The sequence below is a fragment of the Poeciliopsis prolifica genome, unplaced genomic scaffold, assembly GCF_027474105.1.
Source record: "Poeciliopsis prolifica strain line A6 unplaced genomic scaffold, Auburn_PproV2 SCAFFOLD008, whole genome shotgun sequence".
NCBI classification, from domain to species: domain Eukaryota; kingdom Metazoa; phylum Chordata; class Actinopteri; order Cyprinodontiformes; family Poeciliidae; genus Poeciliopsis; species Poeciliopsis prolifica.
Window position 1 is genome coordinate 6153151 of NW_026562383.1, and position 26462 is coordinate 6179612.

The window sequence follows — 26462 nt, forward strand, 5'->3', positions numbered from 1 at the left end:
GGAGGGAAGGGGGAAAAAAGAGAAAAGAAACAACTTTCAGAAAGTATGCGGCGAGACATTTTCATTTGAAACTCAGAGCGAGGACGTGTTTTTCTTTTCTTTTCTTTTCTTTTCTTTTCTTTTTCCCACCCCCACCAAGTCGAGTCAGCAGAGCAAATTGTCCGGTGCCGTGAAAACAGCCCTGCCTACCTCCTCTCAGGACAAACCTCATGAATTCCTCCTTTCCTGTTCCCATTATTGTAAGAGACTTCTTTATAGCCACATGAAACAAACAACTGACTCCTGTCAAACCGTATAAGATTTAAACCACTGGAATCTACAGACACCATGGAGTCCCCGCAGGAGCCATCTTGGCTTCGCATCCATCTTCCTGCATCCCCTCTGTGCTTGTTTTGTGCTCTGACAAAATGATTTTTCCATTGATTAAAAAAAACACTCATTTTATGATTAAATGAATGTGTGCAAAATGCACTTAATCTCCACTCTATTAGGTGTTCAACAGCTTGTCCACACAAATATCTGTCCCACACAGTCCAGGCTAGTGATCAGGTAATGATTTTTTGGTGGAATATTTTCTAGGCACAGTTTGGACACCTCATTCAGGCGTTGGAGCGACAAGCCACTTGTGCTCTTGAACGCCTGCATGTGTGGTGTTTTGGGGTAAATTGTAGTCAGACAATTTTAAAGAAAAGCAATGGAGCCAACAAATTTGAACTGCAAAAACAGAAAAACAAACCATCATCATCCTACAACTTCCTGTCGTCTTGTTCGTGGTTTTTGCCAGTAGTAACCATCTCTCTGTTGATCACGTCACCCGTGAAATGCAAAAAAGTGTGTCCATTGAAGTTTTGAAGAATACACACATTTCTATATGCCTGTAAAAAGAAAAAGAAAATCCCTCATCCTAACTCAAAACTGTTATGAAGAAAGTTGAATTTTTTTTAAAAATATCAGGCAATTGTGTAGTTTTCCCATGAACGACAGAGACCATAGTTTCTTCTCTTTCATGTGAATGAATGAGTCCAGTCCAACAAGCTAATAGCATTTTAAGAGGATTTTCATTGGAGCAACTCAAACAAATGTACTTTTCCTTACAAATGTACTTTAAGGACCTTTCCAATGGTTTAAGATTCATTACCAATAAATATTGTTGCCACATAGAAATAATTGACTCACTTTTTGTCATTTATGTCACGAAGATCTAAAGCGGTGAAGTCAGCAAAATGCTGGGCCTGCCCGGTATTAGCAATTTGTAAAGTGGGATATTCCCCTCCTTTAGTGAATAAATGTAGTCGTTTTTCTGCTCCTGCGGTAAAATATGCTTGTTTTGTTGGAGCTGATTCATGTGGAAGCTCACCCACTGCCGTTTTCTTGACAGAGGTTCTGAGGCGGGCGGAGCTGCTCAGAATACCTCGAGGGAGATGACGTCTTGGCCCATTTCCTGCTGTGGTTTTGAGGAGCCCAAGGAAACACTGAGTCAAAAAGATGTGTTGAGGGGTGGGAGGATGGAGGAAACAAACAAAAAAAAGAAACCTCAAGGTGGAGGCTTCAGGGTTAGGTGTGCATCGCATGCAGTGTGCTCAGCCAGGTGGAGATCAGTGTTCCTCCTCCGTGACATCAAATAAAAGATTTTCAGAGACTTTCAAAGAGTTCTCCTGTCCGTCCGAGTTTCTCCCCGCGACCCCGACTCCAGAGGTCTGAGTTTGAGGGAGGATTTCTCAGTGCATGCCAGAGGAGAAATAAAATAAATAGACACACAATGATGAGAGACAGCTCGCAATGGCTCACCACACCCTGTTGAGGATGTGCCGCTCACAGTCCAGCGACTCCATTTATCAAGCTCGACAGAGACAAAGGCAGCACCAGAAAGGAGAGGGAGAAGGAGGTAAACAGAGGCTGAGAGGTGAAAGGTAACGTTGCAAGACAATGGCAGAAGGATTGAGTCCTTGGGGGATGACGGCAGGTAGAGAGGGAGGTAACCACGAGGTAGGCAGGAGGAGAGGAGCGTAAAGGAGGCGATGACGACGACGAGGGGAAAAGGGAAAGCGGAGAAAGGCTTAGATGTTGCTGGGAAGTTTCCCATTAACATGGAAATCGCTTTCTCCGGCGCGCCACGGCTCACTGATGGCTTGGCGGAAGGAGGGGAGAGGGGAGAGAGAAAAGAAAAGAAAAAAAGAATGGCTTTAGCTGCAATTATTCTACGTGAGGGGGCACACTGCCAGGTCAGATAAAAAAGAAATGCAAAATAAATAAATAAATCAATAATAGCGAAGGCAGTCTCGCCGTGACTCCAGAACATTCTCAGCCAGCGGACGACCCGAGGAGAAAGAGCGACGGATAAATCCAATTTCCACCAAAGCTACGGTTGAAACAACCAAAAATCGAAGGATTGAGGGGACGGAAACGTCTTGGCCTCTTTGTGAAGTTCAGAATTCGCTACTTTTCCTGCATTATTTCAAAAGAAGTTGCAATTGAAAATGGACCACTTCCAGTCATTTGGACCACTCAAAGCACTTTACACTGAACTCACAGTCACCTTGAAGTTCTAGGGTTACAGCTGGAATCGAACCTTCAACCTTACAAATACAGGATGACTCCTCTCCCCACTGAGCCACAGTCCTCCCACAAATTGGGGCTCATTTAAAGGGGAAGTGTTTTGTGTTTTCTAGTCACACAGAACCATTTTGGAGCACAGTCAAAACACCATCTTACTATATTTATCAAATATGATTTAAAAGAAATTTGACTTCATAATTTAACACATTCAAGTTGAGCTTCTGTCTCTTTCTGAAACTCCGCCTTCAAGAAGTCATCATACCATCACTCCTCTATTCACCCTTTGGCAGTTTTTTTTTTTTTTACCAGCCACTAATTTACTGAGCTCAGCAGGTTCCACCAGGTGTTTGCTAATTGCGGCAGGCTAGTCTGAAGGAGCTGAGCGGAGGAGTCACGGGTAAGGGGGTAACCTGAGAAGCTGCAGCTCCGAGAAGGAGCCTCGACCTCGAAGGCGGCGCTGGATCCACCCAGGCCTTTTGCTTCGCTGAATGTTTGCTATGGGAGACTCAAGGATTTCTCAAAGGAGTAGCGTGACGACATAATGCAAAGCTAGAGAAACAGTCGATTTCACATAATGCTGCTCCTTGAAAAGCCTCTCGCGCCCTCATCAGGCAGGCTCCTCAGCTTGCAGGATTTCTGGAAACCTGCCGTTGCTCACAGGCTGTTTTTGGCTGCATTGGATTGTAGCAGAAAAAACTCATCAGGGGAAAAGCTCTTCCCTCCAAGGAGCTGAGAATTTGATGGGGCTCTCATGTTGCACATTTACAGCATATGTGCAATAGAGGAAAGATAATAGCAGCTCCGACCAACAGGGGCTGACTGATCCTGCTTCTTGATGCTGGAGCAAGTGCTGGACACGAGTTAGCGGGGCCACTGCAGCTTTCATACCCACGCTGGGTGAAAGCCTAAGGGAAGCCATCCAAGCAGAGCTCTGAACTGTGCCGCCACTGACTGCGGGGCACTAATGCGATGGCAGGCCTAATTGTGCGTTGTGATGCGGGGGAGCCATTTCAGGCCCCGGCGCTGTCTGGCTTTGGCTGCAAATCCAGCGTGCTGCATGTGAGGTGCATTCGTGATAGAATCGGAGGGTTCAAATTTTTCCAGCCGACTCTTAAGACATACGTACTCAGCAGCATGTGTAAATAATCGCTCGTGCACCAACCAGCCTTATGCAGAGTTCCCAGCTCTCACTTGGCAGTGCGCGCGCAAACAAACAGAATCACATCTGCCCGCCTCGCGCCGTCTAAACAGAGAATTTGCTTCATTTCGTTTCCCAGCACGCCATCGGCGCCGCATCAGCTCTGCATGAGATGAAGTGATTTTTAGTTAGCCTGATTATTTGTGTTGCTGAAAAGCCATTTGCTTTTTTTTTTTTTTAACTCCTCTCCCCTCCCTCCACTACCACCTCCACGTCCGACCCCTCCGTTCTGTCATCTCCCTCCATCCTTCACGCTTTGGTGAACCTGCCCCCCGGGACTCGCTTTCATGCATTCTAAAGAGTTTATCACATCGGTCCAAACAACGTGAGACGCGGGGGCCGTGTGGGTGGCGATCGTTGGACGGGGACGGCAGCCGGGTTGGCCCGCTCTCGTGGCCTCCCCACTTGGCCCCCCAGCCCAGACTCCAACTGAGCCCATTACGAGTCCACAAATGCACATTAGTCATGCCGTTTAACTAAATTCATTATCGATGCCCTATTGAAGAGGACACAAGCTATTTTCGATATGTATTTGATGAGGCTGAGTGTGATTGGAAAGCTGAAGAGAGAGCATCCCAGAAGCAGCGGCATCATCTACCGCCTCTGTTAACAAGAGAGAGCAAATTTACACCACAGCATTTGTGTTCCAGAGAGCTGCTGTCTGCACTGTGTGTGGCTTCCCATGTGTGTTAGTGTGTGGAAAAGGACACTCAGAGTGAAGGAATCACTTCTTATTTTAGGGGGGGCATCAAGTCAGATCCTAGAGGTTTCTGTCTTGTGTCAATTAGCACAAAGCATGTTAAGCTAGCTGTGTTGTACTGAGTTGTGACAGGGTGTGCTGCATTTTCCTTCAGCCTTCTTGTATTTACTTTGATTCTTATTTTTGGTGAAATGATTAAATAATCTGAAGTTCAATCTTTTCTCACTGCCTCAAAATGGGCAAACTAGCTAAATTAGGTAGAAAGTAGGTCAGGCTGTTTGTGTGTATGTACACATATATACATATTTAATAAGTATGTATATATACTGTATATGTATGTATCACCACTGATTGCTTTCGATTGGACTTGACGATGACTCCACTAGTTTATGGTGGGACTGTGAAAGCGAATGGCCTAACGAGGGATTTGTCAGCACAGCCAATTTCTGCCAGGCTGACTAAAAGTGATGGTGCGCTGCGGGTGTTTTAAACAGGAACAGATGGGAGAGGCTGCGATGAGGGACGCCGGGATTTACCGAGTGTGAGGACGACGAGACCGTGTGTGTCTGCGAGCACGCTCCCGTCCCCTCACCTCTAAATGATCACGCCAGCGCGCAGAGCTGTGCGTACCTGTGTGACGCTGTTCCTTAGCACAGGTCAGAGGTCACAGGCATTAAGGTGGACTTCCACGGATGCAGGGAGGCTTTGGGCGAAAAACCGAGGTCATGTCATTCTTCGAGTACCCTGCTGGCTCTTCCTCTCATCGCGCTGTATTGTCTTTTGCTTTTTGTTTAGTTCTTTCCATCTCATTCCCGCTTAAAGACATAATTCTTTCTTCATGCTCTCTCTCCTTCATTCGTTTCATTCACTCCCCCCGTGTTTTGTGCCGGAGTGTTTGTCTGCCTGTCTCTCCGTGGCTCCCCTTACATCCCCGGAGCCACTCCTCACCCACTCCCTCATTGTCTCGCTTCCTTAACAACTTATTGCGACTCCATCTTTCTCCCTTTTAGAGGAAAGAATGTTCCTACTCGAACATAAACATACGTTGACGCACCTTCCTCGTTCTCCTCCCCCTCAATGAATTTCTCATCCCATTCACACTCTCTCCTTTACAACCTCTCTCCTTCTCTCTCCGGGGGAATGAATTAGTAATATTTATGATGAAGCCCACTCTGAGGTACTCTCTCCCTCGCTCCCTCACCCCGTGTCTCATTTCCCTGGCGCATAAAATGACACTGATCTTATCGGCGCTACCTATGTAGTCATCTGTCAGCCCATCTATCATTCCATCCATCAAGCCGGTGCCGGAGTGATGGCTCCCTCACTGTTTTATGTGACACTGCTGGCGAACCAAGGTTGTTTGGGAACCACATAAAAAGTAAAAATGTAAAAAAATAAATAAAAAAACGCGAAGTGGCAGCTGCGCTTCTGTCCGCGGACTTGTCACCGAGCAGAGTTGTGGCTTTTCAAACGGTTCTTTCACACAGAAAGTTTTTCAAGCTCAAGTTATGAGTCTCCCGGAACATCTGGGAGTTTTTGTGCATGCGTGTGTCGATGCATGCGAGTGCGTGTGGAAAAAAGGCTGCAGCGAGCGTCACCAGGCACTGAATCAAAGTTTTGCCCTTTGGGAGCCTGCAGATTTATTGGATCGGGTAGAGCCGGTGGACTGATCTCCTGGGTTTCTGGCTCATCATGACACATAGTGGCATTTCAAGTTAGAAAGAATAAAGTGGTTGTGATTTGTTTCATTAAAAGCAAGTTTTGCCCTTGATGGCTCAATGAAAAACTCTGTAGTTGGGAGTACTTGTGTTTTTGTAGTTATTTCATGTTTTTAACAGCGTTTGACCCAGAGGACTGCAGGGGCGCTCGCAAGACAAAAAGCTCCACAATCTTTGGCTAAGCACAGATGCTTAATGTTTAAAAGATAAAACGTTAAAATGAATCTCAACTGTAAGGTTGATACAAATCAAAAAAATTGTGCTTTAGAGAGTTTGTAAACAGTTTAGAACAGTCCTGTCCATTTGATGAAATTTTCATTCGTTTGTAAAAGGTAGCCATGAAACCAAATGAGCAAATTGCAATTCATTCTTTTTTGTTATTGTTTTCACAAATAAACTTGAAAATGAAGACAGTCGGTCCAAAATCCAGCTCCAGCTGAGTTTAATGCAGCTTATTAAAGTATACAAACTTTACAAAATGGGCTCTGAAAACATGGACGATTCTGGTCGTCAAAGACGTTTGAGGAAATTTGATATCAGCAAAATCGACTTCTGTGCTTTTGTAACAGTGTTGTTGATTTGTGCAATGATGTAATTCAACTCAACATATGAATCCTTTTTTTTTTTTTTTCAAATGGGGCTAGGAAATAAATCAATGGCATTATATATTGCGATAGATACTTTATCAATGTCAATAGATAGTGCAGATGATAGAGCTTAAGAATTTCACTGATCTTTGATCCAGAATCGCACAGCATTCTGGGGGACGTAGGCAAAGCAAAGGCCTTCGCTGTTTACCCTGTCAGCCACGTAGCTAGTGAGTTAGTTTAGCTTAGAGGTTAAACAGGTAAGGCTTTTTCAATTAACTCTTTGCTTACCTAGCAATTATCGTCAACGTGCAGCTGATATAAACCTCTTACACCGTGTTACATTTTCAGTCATCTTGTCCAGGCCTAACTTCAAAATAAAAGTCTCACACAACGACAGTGGAGGATCTGGTATGAATGGACGACTGTCTTACTCTGAAGCCCGTTCTACCACCACACAGAAGCCTTTCACTATGTAGCCTGTCCTACATTTAATAAGTATCTGCATAATCCATGTTACTTTTAATGAGCGCACAAAAGGGAGATCTAGAAATATAGAAAGGAAGATGTCAAGATTTGTAGAAAGTGATGTATAAAAAGACAGCAAATATCTACATTTCAGCAACATTTTTGTAGTCGAATCATCCCTTTATGTCACAAAAAATATATATATAAATCTATCTGTGCATCAAAGAATAATCAAGTGCAGAGCAGATTACTTTAAAAAATGTCAAACTGACATTTAAATCGGCTGTGCGTTTGAAGCTGCCAATCAGATTGACGCTTCAGTTTGTTTATTTCTCATCCATCTCCAGGCGCCATAAACTGAACGGACAAACGATCGATAAAAATCTGTTCTGGGTGCAACTCAAAAAAACGTTGTGTGACGTGTTGATGCCACCCTATAAGGTCAAGCTGCCCCGGGTGGCAAGTCACGTTAGAACACGGCTAATGAGACACACCACATATTACACACCCACAAGTATTATCTGGTGTAAAAAAAACAAATAAGATTACCGCAACTTGGTGTCGGAACAACAGCATCTGCCTGACTTCCACTACTTTAGCTGAAACACTGAGAATAACTTATAGCTCTACGAAATGCTCAAGGGATTCAGCAAACCGATTTTTTCATCGCAAATTGTATTTTAAGCCTTTGTGAGAACAGGAAGTTGCGTAAATAAGTTAGCAGTGACGCCTTCCTTGAACGTCCTCCCGTTTTAATCACTTGTTCTGGTGGAAGATCTGTGCTGTAATTTAGAGTAAGAATAAGAAAATGCTGGTTGAAAAATCTCGGAAGTGGAAACTGACTTTTCTCCCCAAAATAAATCCCTTCTTCCACAGCCAAGAACTACATCCAAAGTAACACTGAAGGAAAAAACCAAAAGATCACTGGGAAAGTTGAGGCCTTCATCTGGGATTATCAGTCTATAAAACTGGACACACAGCAGTCACACAGAGACATGCGACATCATCCACTTACACCATCTATTGGCTTTTCATACATGGGATGAAGGATTATATTGCTCACGTATGTAAACATAGAATTGTGCAAAACTATGTATTCAGCCCTCATTTCTTAACATCTTGCTTCCCAAACCAAGAACTTTTTATGATCTGACTCTGGGTCTGTTGCAAAACATTTTCTTCAAGTTCTCCCGGTTCTTTTTACAGCTTAAATTCATTCTCTCTCTATTATTATTTTTCTGTCATTTGCTTGCTACAGCACTTAACCTATAAATCATTCATGTGCAAATATATCTAAATTCAGGCACCGAACTGGTTTTTGCAGCAATTTATAAAAACAAACAGCTTAACGCAGAACCACCCATTTATAATGGGATCTTCAACTTCTTTGCTCATGTCACCCCAAAAAAAAAAAAAAAAAAAAAAAAACACGTTCTGATGTGATTTTCCCAAGTAAGAGTCACACACAAAAACAAAAAACAAAGCCAAGGACGGTTCAACGGGCTTCACGACGTACTTTCACTGCAACACGGCAATTTCCCTAGAGGGATGTGAGATTTTAATGCATCTTGGGAAAGTGTGAATTGAGTCCTGAAAAAAAAAAAAAAAAAAAAACCCAGAAAAAACAGAGAACTGTGCAGCTGAAGGTCATATAGGAAAGTATTAGACGTGTAAGGAAATAGCTGTCTCTGGTAGATAAGTGTCTGAAAGTCACAAGTGTTCAAAAAGTAAGAAATTTGGGGAAAGCGTTTCTTGATGCCAGTTGGAAGGTAGACGTCTTTTGTACACAACCGATGCCGCAGTAAATCTTTAAATGGATAAAGCGGAGAAGGTTTCTTGTTTTACTGGTTGTGCAAGAATTTGCACAAATGTAGCTGTGCACAAAAGAAAGAAAACTTTGAGATGCAAATCTGTGTTTGGAGGAAGAGGAGATATCAGGGGGAAAGTGAAAATAGCAGATTTCAGTTATTTAAAATGGCCCAATCAAAGTTCAGGTTCTCATTTGTGGCACACAAAATAAAATATGTTTCATATAAATGCCACTGCTGTCTCATTATTACAACACTGACGTGCTCAATATCAATACAGCAAGAAACTACAATAAATAAGGCTGAAGCACTTAATATGCTTGGAAGATATTCAGGTGACGCTTATTGTTTGACGCAGAACAAACATGTTTTAGATGCTGAAAACATAAGTTGTATCTTGAGAGAAACAACTCAAAGGTTTAATTTTGTAAAAAATAAATAAAAAAAGGTTTGGGTAACAATATTTCCTACAGCAATGTGCTAGAAAAAAACAGGTAGTCGGGATAACATTTAGAGGTTTCCTTATGCCATTGCAAAAATGATCCCCAAAGGAGTGTGTGTTTAAATTGTAATGTTTGCCGACAAAGCACCTGGAAATATCCAACATTCATTCAAAAAAAAAATAAAATAAATCAGCCGCAATCTACATAGTAGCCTATTTTTCCTCCTGCGCTTCTTCCTACGGGCTTTGAGAAATCCCCTAACAATGTTTAAAACTGTGCACACAACAAATTCACTTAGTTCCTAAAATCATGTCTTGTAAGGAGAGGGAAAAAAGTGAAGCGCAAATAAGCAGGAGAGGAATGTTTCCTTTTTCTTTCTTTCTTTTTTCCTCCGCTCCTCCCTGCTGTGTAGCCAATACCTGTTTTGCACAGTATGATATAATCCTCTCTTTCTGCTAAATGCCACACGGAATAAGCAGCGCTGACCTTCGGAGACAACAGGGGCCGGATTTGAGGGTATCTGTTTAAAAGCCCGCTGGCATAATTGAGTGAAGCGGCGGGGTGGCCGGCTTTGATGGCGTCTCCGGGTGCAGAGTGCGCCGTCAACGCCCGATCCGCACCCAGACAAACAGGGGAACGCATAGAGACTCAATGGGGTGTGCGCTTGCAGAGCAACTGATGTTGTACTTGGAGGATCTGGGGGACCGGGAGGCTTCAGAGTTGCCACCGGCGCCGTCAGAGCCACCGTCACTCAGACAGAACAAAATAAGTTTGGGTTTGTTTTTCTCTCTCTTTCTCGTCAAAGAAGCCCTCTGGTCCTCAAAGCAGCTCAGTCCAAAACGCCATATTTGATGGAGAATCAAGTCGACCAACAAACCTGCCGCCCCAGGACATCATTAGTTCAATTTTTGGCATTGAAGCCAGCGCTGCGTTGGACAACAAACCTTTCTTCTCCTGCCTGTACCTGCGGTCTTCATGGCAACGGTGCGTGTTTATCTCCCGCTGTAGCTGGCAGGTAGTTGGACCACGAGTCGTATCCTGTATGAAATCTTAATGTGACAGAGTTTCCGCAGCAGCACGGATTATTGAAACAAGAGTGTGAGCGCTGTGTTTGTAGCTCTATTTATTCTGGTATGTACACATGTTGTACCGTAAGACTGGAACGATAAGTAATTTTTTTGATTTCCTCCTACTTCCTTGTGTCCTATAGGTAGATATTAAAAACAGGCTAATAATAGAAAGCGTGTCTTTTCATTTGCGTGCCTTTGAAAGGAGGGAATCATACGTCTAATAAAATGAGCAGAGACACTTTTCCACAAGCAGCAGTGTCACCGCAAAAACTCAAAATCTAAGCAGGTATTTTTAGTCTGGTTTCAAATATCTTCGCACACGTGAAATAAGATAAACCTAACTTGCTAGCAACTTTTCAGCAAAATACAGGAGCTCATTTAAGGCAATAATACCTTAATGTTGATGATGGTGTACTTGTTCCTTTTGCAGATTGTGAAAAGACGTCTTTCCCATGTTGCAAGAGAAATAGTCTGCCAATGGAACCAGTGCTTTTCCACCAAAATTAAGGAATTATTGACTCTATACAAGTTCCTATAACTTGCTAAAAAGTTTGTCTCAGTGCAATTGCTGTGCTACTTGCACTAGAGACTAGACCAAAGCTACCTGAGATTTTGCATTTGCGCAGCGAACGCCCTCTTCACACATTGAATTGAATAAAGACTCGGTTTTACCAAAATGCAACATCATCGTACAGAGTGGATAAAATGATTTACTAAGCAAAAATCGAGTTTTATTATTTATCATTTATTCCCTTAAGTATTTCATCATTTGAGTTATTATGTTAAAATCGAGGGTAGACTTTAGATGAAGCTCGTAGGTGTTATCTGCCCATATAATACTTGAATAACATATTTATGTGGTTAGACAAAAACCAAAACAAAAATTTGCGTGCCTCTTTTTCAAGATAACGTGCAAAAACAAGATAATCTGTGACCAAATCGAAGCAGAAGTGTAATTTATGGTGCAGCTGAGAAAGTACACAATAAGAATAAATAGAATAAGACACGGTTTCATGAGAGAATTTGAATCTAAAGCACCAATCTTATCAATCCGATACTGATACTGACTTGGTATCAGTAATATTGATCGATCCAGCCTGCCTCTACTGCAAAAAAACCAGATTCTGTAGCTGCAAAGAAAGCCCAGTTCAAATGCTGACAAAGCATTTTTTGCAGCTTTTTTCAGCACTGCCTTGGCTGACCTGGGGTGAATTTGCGAGAATGTCCACTCTTGGGAAGATTGCCACCTGTCTTACATGTTTTCCTCTTGCCAGTAATTTTTGTCACTGCAAAAATGATAGACTTCAAATTGTGTGGAAATGGCCTTATGGCCCCAGATTGATTTCCCAGCAACAGTTCATTCTCCATGTCTAAATCCTCAGCTGATGATCAAATAATCAAGGCTATTTTATTGACAAGCCCAAGGCTACTACTTCCTCTTTCATGTCTGCACTGGTCTAATAAAGATGCTTTTGACTAATAAATGGTATAAAGGAATAGCAAATATGAATACAGCCTTGAGCTAAGAGAGAGGAGAAACACAATGGAAACCTAAAGTTAAAAATATATCATCACTAGCAGCTCAGAATGGATTTAACATCTACAGCTGTATCTTAATAATTTACACAATTGGCTTGCATTTCGTATTTTCATAAATCCCCTCGAATGTCTTCCAATTATCCGAGATCAGGTCACAGGGGTAACGATGCAGGAAACAACACGAGCATTCGTCTGGGGTATTCCCAAAACGTTCCGAGACCAGAAAGACGGCACTTGGTCTGGAGGGTTCTTCTTCTACTTTTTGACTTCCTAATACAACATGTAGGAAAAAAACCCCAAAAAGGGGCAATAAGGAGGCCTGATCAGATGCCCAAAATAAAATGTCCAAACAAGTTTATAGCTTGACAAGGTTGAAGAAGTTGGTGACGTAAAAACAAAATTGAAGCTGCAGAACTTTTGGGCAAACAAATGTTCATTTTTTACATATCAAAACTGTCACTATGTTGTGACAGCATGAAATGAGACAGGGAAAAATTGAGCTCCTTTGCCTTTTCCCAGTGCTAACTACAAACAACCAATTAAAGCTGGGAAATGGGTCTTAGCGCTGTCAATCACCCTCCAAGTGGAGCTACTCAACTCCTCCCCCCTTGCTCTGACCTCTGCAGCTCCGCAGAGCCTGTCGTGAATGCCAGGCGAGTTAGCATAGCCACAGACGGCGGCGGATAAACGGTTCTCCTGTAACGACAAGTCGTTTCTCCACCATTTGCACCTTTAGCAGCAGGTACATGGTGATGATTGACAGCGCTCAGGGCCTCCCCCTGGCTCTGACTGGTTGGTGTTGGTCAAACACGGAGCATTTCGTCAGAGCGCCAGAAGGAGGTGGAGGAGATTGATCTTTTTCCAGATCATACTGTCATCTTTTAATCAATAAGTCAAAAAAACACATTTTTCATGAAGGTTAGACACTGCAGCTTTAATTAAAACTCTTACTCACAACAACATATCAGATATGCAAATGGTGAATGATCTGTACTTGTTTAGCGTTTTTATTCAAAGATGGATTTGTAACTTTTCAGTCTCCTTTGTTTTTGCCTATTTGTAGCTTTTTCTCCTGCATCAGAACATATTTAAAAAATGTGCATGTGTTTTATTCCCTTACGTATTTTATCTTCAAACAATGCAAAGGAATAGGATGATAAATCCAAGTCCTGGATGCAGCAGGCTAAAAAAAAAAACCTGCAGCAACAGGAGTGTAAATGCGTAGGCGAGGTTTTGCACACAGGCCTGTAGAAAGCTATACACGCCAACAACACATACACACACACACCCATACACACCCCCCCACACACACACACGCACACGCACACACACACAGAAAGAACCCTGCCAAGTCTCTTATCAGGAGCCCTCTTCCTTTAAGGAAACTATAACCACAGGGTATTTTATCATGATTGTCATTGTCAGTTTGCATTAGCTTTAATTCTTCTTCCTGGGACTTGTCTTCAAATCTGAGCACGCTGACACGACATGCTTAGCCAGTGTACATTTTAAAAACGCCTTAATGAAAAATTTAAAGCCACTCAGATCCTGATTTTGAACACTAAGGCGCAACTTTTAGGCAATTTACTTCCCAATCAGTCTGCTCTACAGAGTGTCTTTTAGGGATAAGGTTTAATCAACAATGAACCTGTTCAAAATGTGAAAAGAAGAAGAGAGCATTGATTTTTTTTTTTTCCCCCATCCACTTTCTTTTTTTTAAATAATTGGATTGCGACGGAGAAGAAATCACATGATAGCACTGCTAATAGAAAAGCAATTAGGCCAGCGCATGTCAGGGCTCTGTCAGAAAACGTGATGCAATCTGACAGACCAGCTGCAGATGGAAATAGTAGCTGATCTACGATAGCAGAGGCGAGTTAAATCTATGCCTGAATGTTTGATGAGATGCTTTCCTGCCCTGCAGGAGTTTCCTGTGTCGGGCTGCAGCTGCGAAAATCCTGACAAGACCTGTGGGTCAGAAAGGTTCTGAAAAAAAAAAAAAAAGAACCTCCTCCGTCTCCTGCTGCACAGAGAAAACAGCTTTCCATGTTTGTTTTCTCCTTGAATTTGCTGATAAGAGGAACTACAGAGTTAGCAGGGGCATAGCAAAGTCAGCCGCTTCCGCAAGTTTGCTTGGTGACTGACAGCTGGGCTCGGCTCCGTTTGTTCCAATGAGATGCTGGCCCAACTAGTTTGGTTCTGTGGACCGTGATGAATTATTCCTACATAGCGCGAACAGAATGCACGAGAGTTGGCGAATTGGAGGAGGAACAACAATTATTGCCCATATGTATCACCCCCCCCACACCCCCCCAGCGAGGGAGACGCGTCCAGCAGGCCGGGCGTTCCCATATGTCAGAGCTGCTCTGTCTGTCTGTTTCTGAGAAGCCTGCGAGTCGCCGCGAGTTACTCACTCTGGGTGAAGCGGGGAGGGTTGTCGTTGACGTCCGTGAGCTTCACAGTGACGGTGGTGGTCCCGGATAATCCACCCAGGTGGCCCCCCATGTCTTTGGCCTGAAGGACCACCAGGTACTGGTCCTGGGTTTCCCTGTCCATATCGGGGACCGCTGTGCGTAAAATCCCTGTAAGGGAAAAAAACAAAACAAAACACAGAAACACACACGTTAAATAAAAAAAATAAAAAAAACAGGCCAAAGTGAATTTTTATGACAAGTTGGAAAAAGCAAGACAGGAGAAGATCAAGACTTATACCTGAGAGACTAAAAGCTTTTGATTTTGTATGTGATTACTTTTTGTTTCAAAATTGTTCTTTCATTTTATTTTTTTGAATGTACACATGCAGAACCACAGAGGAAAATTTTTGCGTCTTTCTTATCCCCACTGTTGGGGGTGCAGTCAATCAGCACCGGCAGAAATGAGCGGCGCTCCTGGACTGACTGCTTTGCAAATGCCAGTTTCCCCATCCCGAGCCGAATGCTCTTTCAGGATAGTTTAGACGTGTGCAGAATGAAGAAAGCAGACTTGGCCAAACATTGCGAATGCAAACGAGCCGGTTTGATACTGAGCTTCACTCCCATTTCATGAGAAAGATGATACGTTGTTGCCAAAAAAGTGATTTCAAAATAAAAAGGCCCACTGTGAAGAACTATTTTTTGTGATTCATTACTTTCAATATGAAAGGGCTCTAAAATGTAAATATGGTTCCCATTCGAGGAAAAGTCCTTCATCTACAGTGAGTCTTCATTCAACCTCATTTGCATTGCTTCATACTGACTGTGTTGTAAACATAACCGAAGTGTTTTCAAACCTTTTTGTGCCACAACTCTATCACTCTGTCAGACAGAATCCCGGGCTAATTACCACGCTAATGATTAAAAATCACTCATTTACTTTTTCCTGGATCAGCAGCGTGCCGTTAAAAATACCATTACCAGATGTTGTGATCAGGCTTGATGGATTAATGCAACGTAGCGGGTTCGCGCCGACGAGTGGGCTTCTGCAAACTACTTCAATGTTCTTCTCCTGGAGCATAAAAACGGCAAACGCAGCTGGCTGGAGTCGCGCCTCGCATGAATTGTTGGAGAGAAAACTCTAACAGACAGCGTGACCTTTTATTAATGACTTATTAACATTTATAACGGCACGTTTGACGGCCCATTATGAGCTGAGAGCGTCATGGCCCCTTTGTTTAAGACTTCATTAAGGCTCAGTTTACACGTGTTAGTAACTCGTTAATAAAATGTTGTGCATTTGTTTGATTTTCACGCCGTGTAGCCTCCAGCTAAAAATGCTAATAATGTTTTCTAAAGGCGTCCAGTCCAGATGCTTTGCAGCTTGTTTTTTTTTTTTTTTTTTTTAATAATGTTATGAACTGCTCTGCTGATTTGACATGTTGTAAAATTATTAGATATATTGTATAACTTGTAACTTCATTGGAGCGATTTGTTGGCTTGTGATTATTTTTACATCTATCTCTAGTTTCGGCTTCATATCCCAGTCTGGATACAGTTCTCATCACCATGGGAGCATAAATTATTTTGATTGGAGAAGTTTATTTTATTTGATTATTTTTTTTTACTATTCTTTATTGTGGACTTTCTTTAACAGAGTCCAAATTTTATAATAACATGCGTTGGTTGACTCTACACCTTGTAGCCTTTTGTAGCTTCAGCATTTTTCTAACTGGATGTCTGAGCACTTTTCTTGGAAGAATGAGATCACTTTAAAATAATTGGTTTCATGGGATGGAAATGGCTTTGAAGCATTAGTCCATAAATTTTAAATAGGGTTAGGGTCAGGACTGTGGGGAGACTCATCAGGAAGCTTAACTTAACTCTCCCAAGATCTGTTTTGACGTGCGCTTTGTAACGTCGTCGTGTCGGAAAACCCAGTTTTTATAATCTGACCTTCACGGTTTCGTTCGAACGGAGAGAAATTGATCAGGAACCACCGAGGTTCAAAATGGCGGGACACCGGTATCACTGGCTGCACCATCTTCAAGCTGGACTGACATTCATAGCAGCCTGTGTTGACGCGCGTAAAGCCAACAGAACTGAAGACCAGCTTAATTTTCATAGGCGTACCTGTCACTTCTCCTATTTTGGCCTGGAAACGACCATATTTTAGCTCCGGTTGTGTTCAGTATTTAAGCCCGTAGAAATTCACCTTTGGTATTGGAAGGGGGAAAAGATCCAGAAGTGATTAAAACTCAATTTTCATTTTTCACTCTCTGTTGTGAAAAAAAAAAACAACAACCCCCACTCCAAAACAATTAGCAGTTTAAAGAAACCATTAAAAGCGCATTCATGTCTGTTAGGTGTGGATGCAAATGTTCTGAGCACGAATGTATGTCAGCAGCTTCGCAAAAGTGTTCATAACTGAATCCATTAGTTACAGCTAATAAAACCCCTGTGTGTAAGTACCTCATTAGAGAGAGGTACCACAACCAGATAATGCAGTTAAGACTAGGAGAGAACTGGACGGTGATTTTGTTAATTCATGCAAACACAACCGGCCACTGAGCCGAGCCGTAAAACTGTCAGCGTTCCTTCGTTGTTATCTGATCATTACCAAAGGTAATAAAGTCATAAAGTACTTCCACGGTAATTAGAGTGCTTTTATTCTGTTTGATGGATAAAGTTCCACTTAGGGATTCACTTTGTTGTTTTTTTTTGTTTCTTTGAGGCTCTTCTGAGACCTTTGGCACTGTGTCAAAAAAAGCACGGTCATCAGGCCGGAGGCGCGGCTCTTCCTCCTGACACGTTGACAGCTTTCCTGACATTTCGGAGACCCTCTGTTTCAATTTGACAGCAACAATATAGGACTTCATGTCTGTTTGACGGCTCGTCGAGACACGGGTTCGGACACGCAAACACAAACACGCTTCCGGCGAACAGCTTAGACTCGACCGGCGTTGGGACGCATGCCGGACGTTCTGGTCTTTCGGTGGTTTATCATTGAGTTTCCAGGTTGAGCTGATTGTAAAGCTAACATTTTTATTATTTAAAATGCTTTATTTATTTATTTTTTTATCCATGTAGTAAAACAGGCGCCTCCACAGTTATCCCGGGTGTAAGGTCTTTCACAATTCTGGCTGAATATTTCACCAATTTTCTTGAGTTCGATTAAATTGGATGGTCTCCTGGCAACGCTTGGCTTTTTAAGTGCAAGCTAACGATCTTCAACCGGGTTCAGCCCTCCGGGGGTTTGGGAAGAGGCTGAACGTTAGCTTGTTGTAAGCACTAAAACATTCAGTTGTCTCCAATTTTCAAGCGTCTGAGTGTTCATTTGAGAGGAAACTAAAGACGGTAAAGGACTCGCTCACACGGCGTTTGGCTTCCATCTGCGAAAATGAACTCAGCGATGGTTGAAGCAGTGAGTTATTTTTTCCAACAAGTAGCTTCTCAGGGACATGAGTGTGTCCAGCAGGACAGTGGAGGCAGCTGGACTTCCTCTCTTGCTTTTCAAATGTGTTTTGGCTCACGCTGACGAAACCTCTTCAGTTAAAATGGATTAAGAGTTCCTGACCTTAGACTCAGCGAATGCATTTACTTACATCGACTTGAGTAGCTTCTGTGGAGGAGGAAAATTTACTGTTTGGAGGATTTTTTTTCTTTAGGAAGTTTTGCTGTTTGTTCCTGTGTGAAATTTACTGAGTCAATTAATTAAATGATGCTGGTTTAGGCCACAAATTCATTAGACACACACCTGCAGTTTTTGTCCAAGTTTTATGTTGAAAGATTTGGATTGTTTTTTTTTTCTTTGGCCTGATTCTATTTTGTAATTATGGTGTAATAATTATTATTTTTTTGTCGTTAAACTACCAAAATTATGTCCCACCAGATGATGTAACTTCCAAATTTCAAATAAGCGATGTTTTGATCATCAATTATGATCATCTTATCAAATATGGTTGTACTGTAACTTGAGTCAGTTTTTCCACAGTTACCTTTTAACTTTTGAGTAGAAATGTGATGAAGTGCCGCTCTTCCCAGAGTGCAATTTTTGATTCTCTACCAGTGATCCAAAACACAGAGACAAAGTGCATTTTGAATCGACAAATCAAGATCCTAAAACAGTCCTTTCCTAAGCCCTGACTTCCAGCTTATAAGAAAATGTGTGGACACCAATTATTTAAAATCCCTGTCCACCTCAGGAAACGAATCGACTTAGAAAAACTACCAGTTCTGGTCAAATATTGAGCCAGGATCATTCTGACGTCAAAGTTAGAAAAGAAGAAGTGCGTGTACATTTAATCTGGGTGGATTAGAGAAAATCTGCAATAAATTCATATTTGTGAAACCCATCATTTCACCCTGAAAACAGAAGAGTTCAGATGATCCGTTAAAAGACCACAATGAATGACATTCCTGTCAAGTTTATGCAAACATTTTCCCACATCTCAACGCACAGATAGAGGAAAAAAGGTTCATGTAGAAGAAAAAAAAAATGAGTCCAGGACAAAAGCCTGACATGCAGACAGAGAGCAAATTCTCATCTTCACTCATCATTGGACATCGATCACCTCCTCTCCGTTGATGACCTCATTCTGCCGCACTTTACGCACGCGGCTCCTTGCTGCTCATGTGACGCGGCCATCCCAGGTAAATTACATTCAACGTTCGTTTCTGAACGCTAATAAACGGATACGTGGACAAACAGAGGAGTGTCCGAGTTCATGACCTGAAAGCAGAACCACAGCGAGACACCGGGGATGAAAATGGTAGCTAAAAACGGGGAGGAAGACGACAGACGTGTCCGGGAAACGGGGGGCGCGTCTGACGACACACAGTCACGGCTACCGCGCGCCGCGTGGCTTTGGGCTTAAACTCCGCATTAGCATTTCAAACAGAGATGCAACTCCCATATGTCAAGGCAATCAATTACTAGATAAAACATGTTGCTGAACAAAACAAAACAAGAGTACTGCCCGATCCAAGAGGGTAATCTAAAACACACATTACCAAACCCCCCCCTCCCCCCTCCAAAAAAACGTCAGATATATTTCACTGTGAACTAAATCCTGAGTGCTTCCTTGCGGGCTGTCTATCAAAGCGACATCTGAAGCGCCAGGCTAAACTTCATTTTCGAGACACTGAGCTACGACTCCACTCGGGGGATGTGGAGCTCAAAAGCAAACAAAAATAAATAAATAGAGAAAGAACGCACCCGCCGCAGAACCATAAAACTTTTTGCCCTTCGGTGACACGCATGCCCTTCGGTGACACGACAGACAGATTCTTTGTCTCTTTTGCAATCCGTTCTGCATTACATAACACAAATTGTTCCTGAAGTCTGCCATAAACATGTCACTTTTTTGTGTTTCATCATGCAGGAATAACATTAGACTGTAGCTTTCTTTGGTTTCGTAGAGCACAGGCACATCATTAAAACATTCAGGTGTTTAACAGAAGTAGACGCAAAAGGAGAGGAATGAATGTGTGTGTGTGTGTGTGTGTGTGTGTGTGTGTGTGTGTGTGTGGTGTGTGTGTGTGTGTGTGTGTGTGTGTGTGTGTGTGTGTGTGTGTGTGTGTGTTTAGGGTGGAGGTGTACAAGTTTCAAGAATTTCACTGAATTTGCACAGAACCCTGGGGGACGTAGGCAGAGGAAAGGCCCCAGCTGAGCAAGGTGGGTGGGATTAACTAACGCACTCATGTTTTGGTTGCCTAGCAACAACCTGTTGAGTAAGTTGCGCAGGAGCAGTTTCAGGTTTCTCCACTGTGCCTTAAAACTGCTTCAAATGAAAAAAACAAACAAAACAACAACAACAGCGTGGAACAAACAACGGAAATGACACGCCACCAGTTGGTCAGAATTTCATACGTTCACAATAATTATCAATATCGACTGATGTGAACTGCTTATTTTGAGAGCTTTAATAATACTTGCTACTTCAGAGCCTTAACATTTAAGATATAAAACCCTAAAAACGACAAAGAGAGGCCAGACATCTATGAATATAACAATGACAGACACCCTGTAGACATATTTAACTTTTCTCAAAATGTCTGCAGGATTTACAAGAGCGCAGAGTTGCTGGTTGGGTAGGAGCCAAACACTTTAATTGGACCTGCATCTTGGATCTTTATGGTTACATGAAAGCAAATTCAAAACATTCCAGTTTCCATGTCGTCAAGAAAGAAGTGCTCTTCATGATCTGACTACTGATTGCATAAGTCTATATACTGATTCAGAAGACTGTTATATTTGAAAAAAATATATAATTTTTTTTTTTATTGCGGAAATTCTGCTATTTGACAAAACGACAAGAGATTGCACTTAAACTGTTGCAACGCATGCCATTTTTTAAAATTGTGGTCAATCATAAAGTGAAGCCACTTTGCTCCATCCCTTTGTCCCCTTTCTTTCTCTCTCGTCACGTTCGTCATTAAAGACCTGTGTTCTCGTGCACCAAAAAATAAATAAATAAATAACCGCAAATTGCTCTAATCCGCTGGATTTGTTGCCGTCGGCGTGCTTTTGCTGCAATTTGCTCTGCTGTTCTCCAGCAGAAACAGAGGGAATAGCATGCGCAAAGTGGGCGCGGAAAAGGGGCGAGATTTTACCACCTAATGTCCCCTCCGCGTGCTTGAACGAGCGCAGGAGGGAGACGACAAGTAGGGAAGACGGATGAGAGAGTGTGACGGGGCAACGGCGGAACGCAGGGGTGGGAAACGCATTAGACACAAAGTATAAGAAAGAAACCCCACTGTGTGTGTGGAACGCTTCCACACACACAAACACACACACACATTACCAGCGTTTGCGTACCTGCGGGTCCTCCAGGCCCTATCCATCCACACAGATATATCCTCAGAGCTGCATCTGTGCACTGATCATCAGTCAAGACTGAATTCACTTGTTTGCTCCTCAGCAACTTGGGCATGTTTGATTTTCTGCAGAGCGTGCAAAGGGGTGTTTGCTTTCCGACATCTGCCCATCCTTTCAGCTTTTCTCCTCACCACCTGTGTGCGTGCACTCACCTGTCTGGGGATCGACGGAGAAGTACTGCTGGCCCTGCACCAGTGTGTACACAAGCTTGGCGCTGTTCCCGTACGTCGGGTCATCAGCATCTGTCGCCGTCACCTGGATTATGGACGTACCTGCAGACGAGGGGAGACAGGAGAGACGAGGACAGGAAATGCGGAAGGGGGGGAAAAAAGGAAAGAGATAAATAAGTGAAGGAGGAGGATAAGAATCAGGAGACTCAACTACGGACTGCACTTTAGGAGCGCGCGGAGCTTCGCGTGGGGACAACCTCCGGTCTTCCCCCTGCTCCGTTTTTCAATCTCTTTCCAGCACCAGTGTGACAAATAGTTCATCTGCCCCGCCACACACATCCCCGTCGTCACCCTGCTGACTCCTGCCAGTCACCCACCTCCTCCCTCCATTCTCTCTGTCTCACTTCATTTCTCTTCATCTCCGTCTCCAATTCCCTCTTGCTCCCTCTCTCAATCAGACCGTCTGTCTCTTCAACTGGCCTCCCTCTCGCTCCCCCCTTAAATCTTCTTTCCACGGATCAGGGAGTGTCAATTTGGCAGGATATCTTCTTCTTATTTATTTATTTTAAATTGTGAGCAAAAATAAGACTATAAGAATATATGAATGACTGTAACCGAAGCCCATTTGTTGTGCATTTGTGCAGATGTGTGTATGCAGAAAAAGAAGAAGGAAACAAAACGGAGAGGCGACCAGAATGAGTGTTTTTCTCTGAGTCGAGGGGAAGCAGGCCGGTGGCAGCCGGTGGTTTATTTGTGATCAATAGCCAGAGAGAGTCACAGCGGAAACAATCAGGAGTGTTTTCCTGCTGGTTAAACATGTGGAAACTGGAATTGGGATGACATGATCCCTCACTGCTGAACCAATTGGTTCGTCCATATTTATCCTCTTTCATCATTACGGTACATTTTTAAGTAACTCCTGTTTAAATGTTTGCCGAGTGGTGGTCACTTTTCCTTTCAGATGTGTTAGCTATGTGGATTTTACATTAAACACTTTACTGTAAAAGCTTCAATTTCCTATGTGGCTTTCCCAGTGAGATTGAGTCCCCACAATATATATGTCATGCTGAATTGACAGCCTTTCTCCACATAAAGAGCTTTTTTCCTATGCTCGATTATGCAAATGATTTAAAAGTAGCTTTGTCACCGAAGTCGCCTGAATCCTGAGCAGGCGACATTGAAAAGGCAAACTGTCTTTTAGCTTGGAGAGATCCTCAGATGAAGCTGAATAAATCAAGATGGGCATCTCCTTCTCCTGGTCAGGAGTTTAGAGTGAAATCCGCTTGTTGTCAGATAATCGTATGGGGACACACAAAACGCCAACAGTTTTATTTGGAGAAGAGACAGAGACTAAAGTCTCTGTTTAAACCAAAATAAAGTGAATTAGCTCAAGTAAAACTCAATATTTTCTTTATTCATAATAAAGATGAAGATTGAAAGCCCTGCATGCAGTTTATGAGTGATCCCAAGACTCCAATAATGATCAGCTGAAATGATCAGAAAGCAGGTTAAACTGCTGGAGACGCTTCAAACATTCAGCTCAGGAGAATGAATCTTCAGTCCAGACACAGCGTCTGCATACTAGCATGAGATTAAAGCTGCAGTATAAAACTATATTCTTTTTGCCTATTTGTGAAAACTGTCGATATGTCATGACAGTATGGTATCAGACAAATAATTTGTAAAAAACAAAAGTCTCCTGCTATCTAGAAACAACCAATCAGAGCCAGAAGGTTAATGTCCAACATTTTAGTATTCACTGATTTCTGTGGCAGCCTGGAGTAGAGAGTGACCAACTGAGGTAAAACTCTGTATCTCTAATGTCTCTCGTTGTACTTTTTCTTTTTTTTTTTTTTCTTTTACCTGTTTTTGTCTGGGAATACGTCTCTGCGTTTGGGGGCAGAGAGTTCCTTTCTTTTCTCACTCTTGTTTTGTTTAGAAATGTTCAAAACGCAAAAAAGAAATCATCATATTCTGCACTATCTTTTTAAGCTAACAAATCATGGACTGCGCTACAGTTTCACAGATGTATTAAATTAAAAAGAGATCCAGATTATTTAAGGACATCGCCGCAATCAGCAGACGCTACCGAAGACTATTTCTTGAGAACAAGCAGCGGCTGTGAAGAAAAACAACCCAAATTTAATTTGAACCCAAAGTCATAGTGTGTCTGAACAACTTTTAAACATTTTATGTGTGTAACACGCTGAACAGTAATTGGGTTTAGTGCCTTAAGGTCAGGTCCTACTTTGATTTTTATGTATCGAGATTACATGTTGACTGATGCTCAAAGTAGCCATCTTGTCTTGTTCACTCAGGGGTTGTGGTTAGCTTGACCTGCTAGGAGTAGCTGTGATGAGTTCAGTGCCTGCATTTTACATTTTCGAACATCCCAGTCAGGCACCGTCAAGCTAAAAATCCTTTGAGGCTCCTGCTTACCGAAATCAGAGAGTGACCGAGAAAGGAAAATTGACTCCGCTTCAAAATATTTGAACGATCTGACTGTGATTTAACGGCATTTTGCTTTCAAAACAAACAAAAGAGAAAAAAACATTAAAAGTTGTATTTTATGTCACGACTCCTAGACTAGTTTTGCTTGCGGAGCACAAAGCCTGCCTTTGTTTCTCGTTATATTGCAGACATTTTTCATGTAGAACTCATCAGCAGATCAGTAAGTTGACATAAATGTCTCTGACAGCAGACGAAAAAAAATCAATCTTTGGGTTCAGACTGTACGATGATGCAGGTTGACGCAACAAGTACAAAGCGGAGGCAAAAAACCCCGATTGGTATGCATCCCGTCGGCCGCGCTTCACAGCCAGTCACACTTCACGAGGATCAAATATTCACGTCGCCACTCGTCCGCCTGCTCTCACTTGGAGGCGTCTGCCCTCCGAGGACAAAGACTCGGAGTCTGGAAATCCCTCGCTTCTGTGTATCAGAATCCCGGGACGTTATTGTCAAGGTTAAACTTTAGATGTGAGTCGTTCTCCCAGAATGCAGATACACATCTGGAGGGATGTTTACAACCAGTCGGGTGAAACCAACACAAAACGCCCCCGAACAGGCGAGCAGGAGGAACTGGCTCCGTTCCAGTGCAGCTTTGCGCGCATATATTGTCGCATGAGACGTCCTCGCCTCCACCTCCATGAAAATCTCATGGAACGAGGCTTTGATGGGATCCTTAGCGCGGCGCTGTCTCCTCGGTCATGCTCGGCGGAGAGCGCTTTGGTAAATATTGAATCGGTGAGTAAATACTGAATCCATGATTGACTGAACAACTCAATCTGAAGACTTGAGCTTCGTTGAGGAGCAGAAGCTCATAAGGCGGTTGATAGGATTACTAAATACCGCTCGCCCGCATCGTCTCCCCAGACTCGGCCCCGGCAGCCTGCAGGCGGGGGGTCATTACTCTGATCTCAATTAAACATTTCTGCACAAGAGGAAACTTGGATGGGGGAAGCACAAAAAAAAAAACACCTTTCAGTGGCAGATGGCAAAGACCCCATGCCAGATTTTCTGAACTTCTCCAAACTAAATACTTTAGGGGGGGAATTATGTTGCATAATGGCTGTTTTTGTAGCAAATTCAAAAGTTTTCCTAAAAGCAACTCTGCCAGACGAGAGTTGAACCCGTTCCTACTCTCGCGGCCCAAGCACAGTTTAAATGAAGACGAGGGCACTTTCAGGACATGCTGGCCTTTTTGTACAATCAACTCTGCAAACGGGATCTGGCTCAGACAGTGATTGTCCTACTAAATTCACACTGCTGCAAGGGTACAAAAATCCACCCGCTCTGCCTTTAGCTCTGATTTCATTGCTGTTGCAAGAGTTGCTATCGGATTGTAATTTTTTTGTGTGAAGGATTAGAGGATTAGATTGACAATCCCGTCACTATGGCCGATCACCATGATGAGCGTTCTGCTGCCGTCTTCAGGTGAAAATACCGATGTGAATAAGTCTGGAAGCCGCGATAAGGTTCTTTCTTAAATGGTCTTAAATTCATATTTATCAGCATTCAAATGAAGGGTTTTGCTTTGAAGGGTTTTGCTTTGAGCAACTGTTTCTGTCTGATTGGTTTATTATCTTTAACATTGTGTTTGTTCGTCATTAGCAGGAATTTTATCTCTGCGTCCCCATCAAGCCTCAACGAAGTCATCAATAAATACTACATAAGTGATCTTTTTCTCAATATGTAATTTGAAAATTCAAAATTACTTTTGAAATGTCCCAGTATCACATTAACTCTATTAAAAATAGAAACACACACTTGTATCGATAGAAAACCATCATATGCAACAGGTAAACATTTGCTAGTTTCTCATCTTTGAAGGAAACAAACAGGAAGTGCTTTTATTTTTGTGATTCTTTTTTTACACCGCAGCTATTAGCGCAGTCTATCAGGAGTTGGTCGATGCGCAAGTTTCAGACTCCAGTCAACACGTCTGCTGTCCGACAGGCATGGAGCTAAACAATGTGTGTTGAATTTGAACGGATTTAGGAGAATCGGTGTGAATCAGAATGCCAACAACGATTAACCAATCCTGCTTATTCTAAAGAACTGACCCCCGTTGGCCCCAATATGCTTAAAACAGAGCCCGCTTTATTAAAGCGGTCGGCGTGTGTGCGTTGGAGCAGGAAAACAATTGGGCGTGACCAATTAATTCTTGCAAAATTTTGAGCTTGTAGGGCGACCCGGTCCAGACGCTGCGGCAGAACGCCGGGATCGTTAGGAGTCAGAAGACATTATTTGTAGCTGGAGGTTTAACGGTTTCAATTACTGGCGGTCACATCAGTTCCTCGACACGTTTCTAAAGAGGATGTCAGCGTCTAAATGAGCACAGAGAACAGTTCAGGCAGCAATTAAGCGCCGTCCCAAAGCGGCAGCAGAGAGCAAGCCGTGCAAACATGAACA

At 42.8% G+C, this 26462-nt stretch overlaps 1 protein-coding gene across 1 annotated transcript in view; it reads right to left on the minus strand.

Moving 5' to 3' along the window:
• The window catches only part of LOC129361791 (uncharacterized), a 116069-nt gene that overhangs the window by 57275 nt on the left and 32332 nt on the right, over positions 1-26462 (minus strand). Inside the window, exons 3-4 of the mRNA XM_055032890.1 lie at positions 21531-21650; positions 14502-14669 (exon numbers count right to left, since the gene is read on the minus strand). Of these exons, the coding sequence (XP_054888865.1) occupies positions 14502-14669; positions 21531-21650 (288 nt within the window). The remainder of the gene's footprint in view (positions 1-14501; positions 14670-21530; positions 21651-26462) is intronic.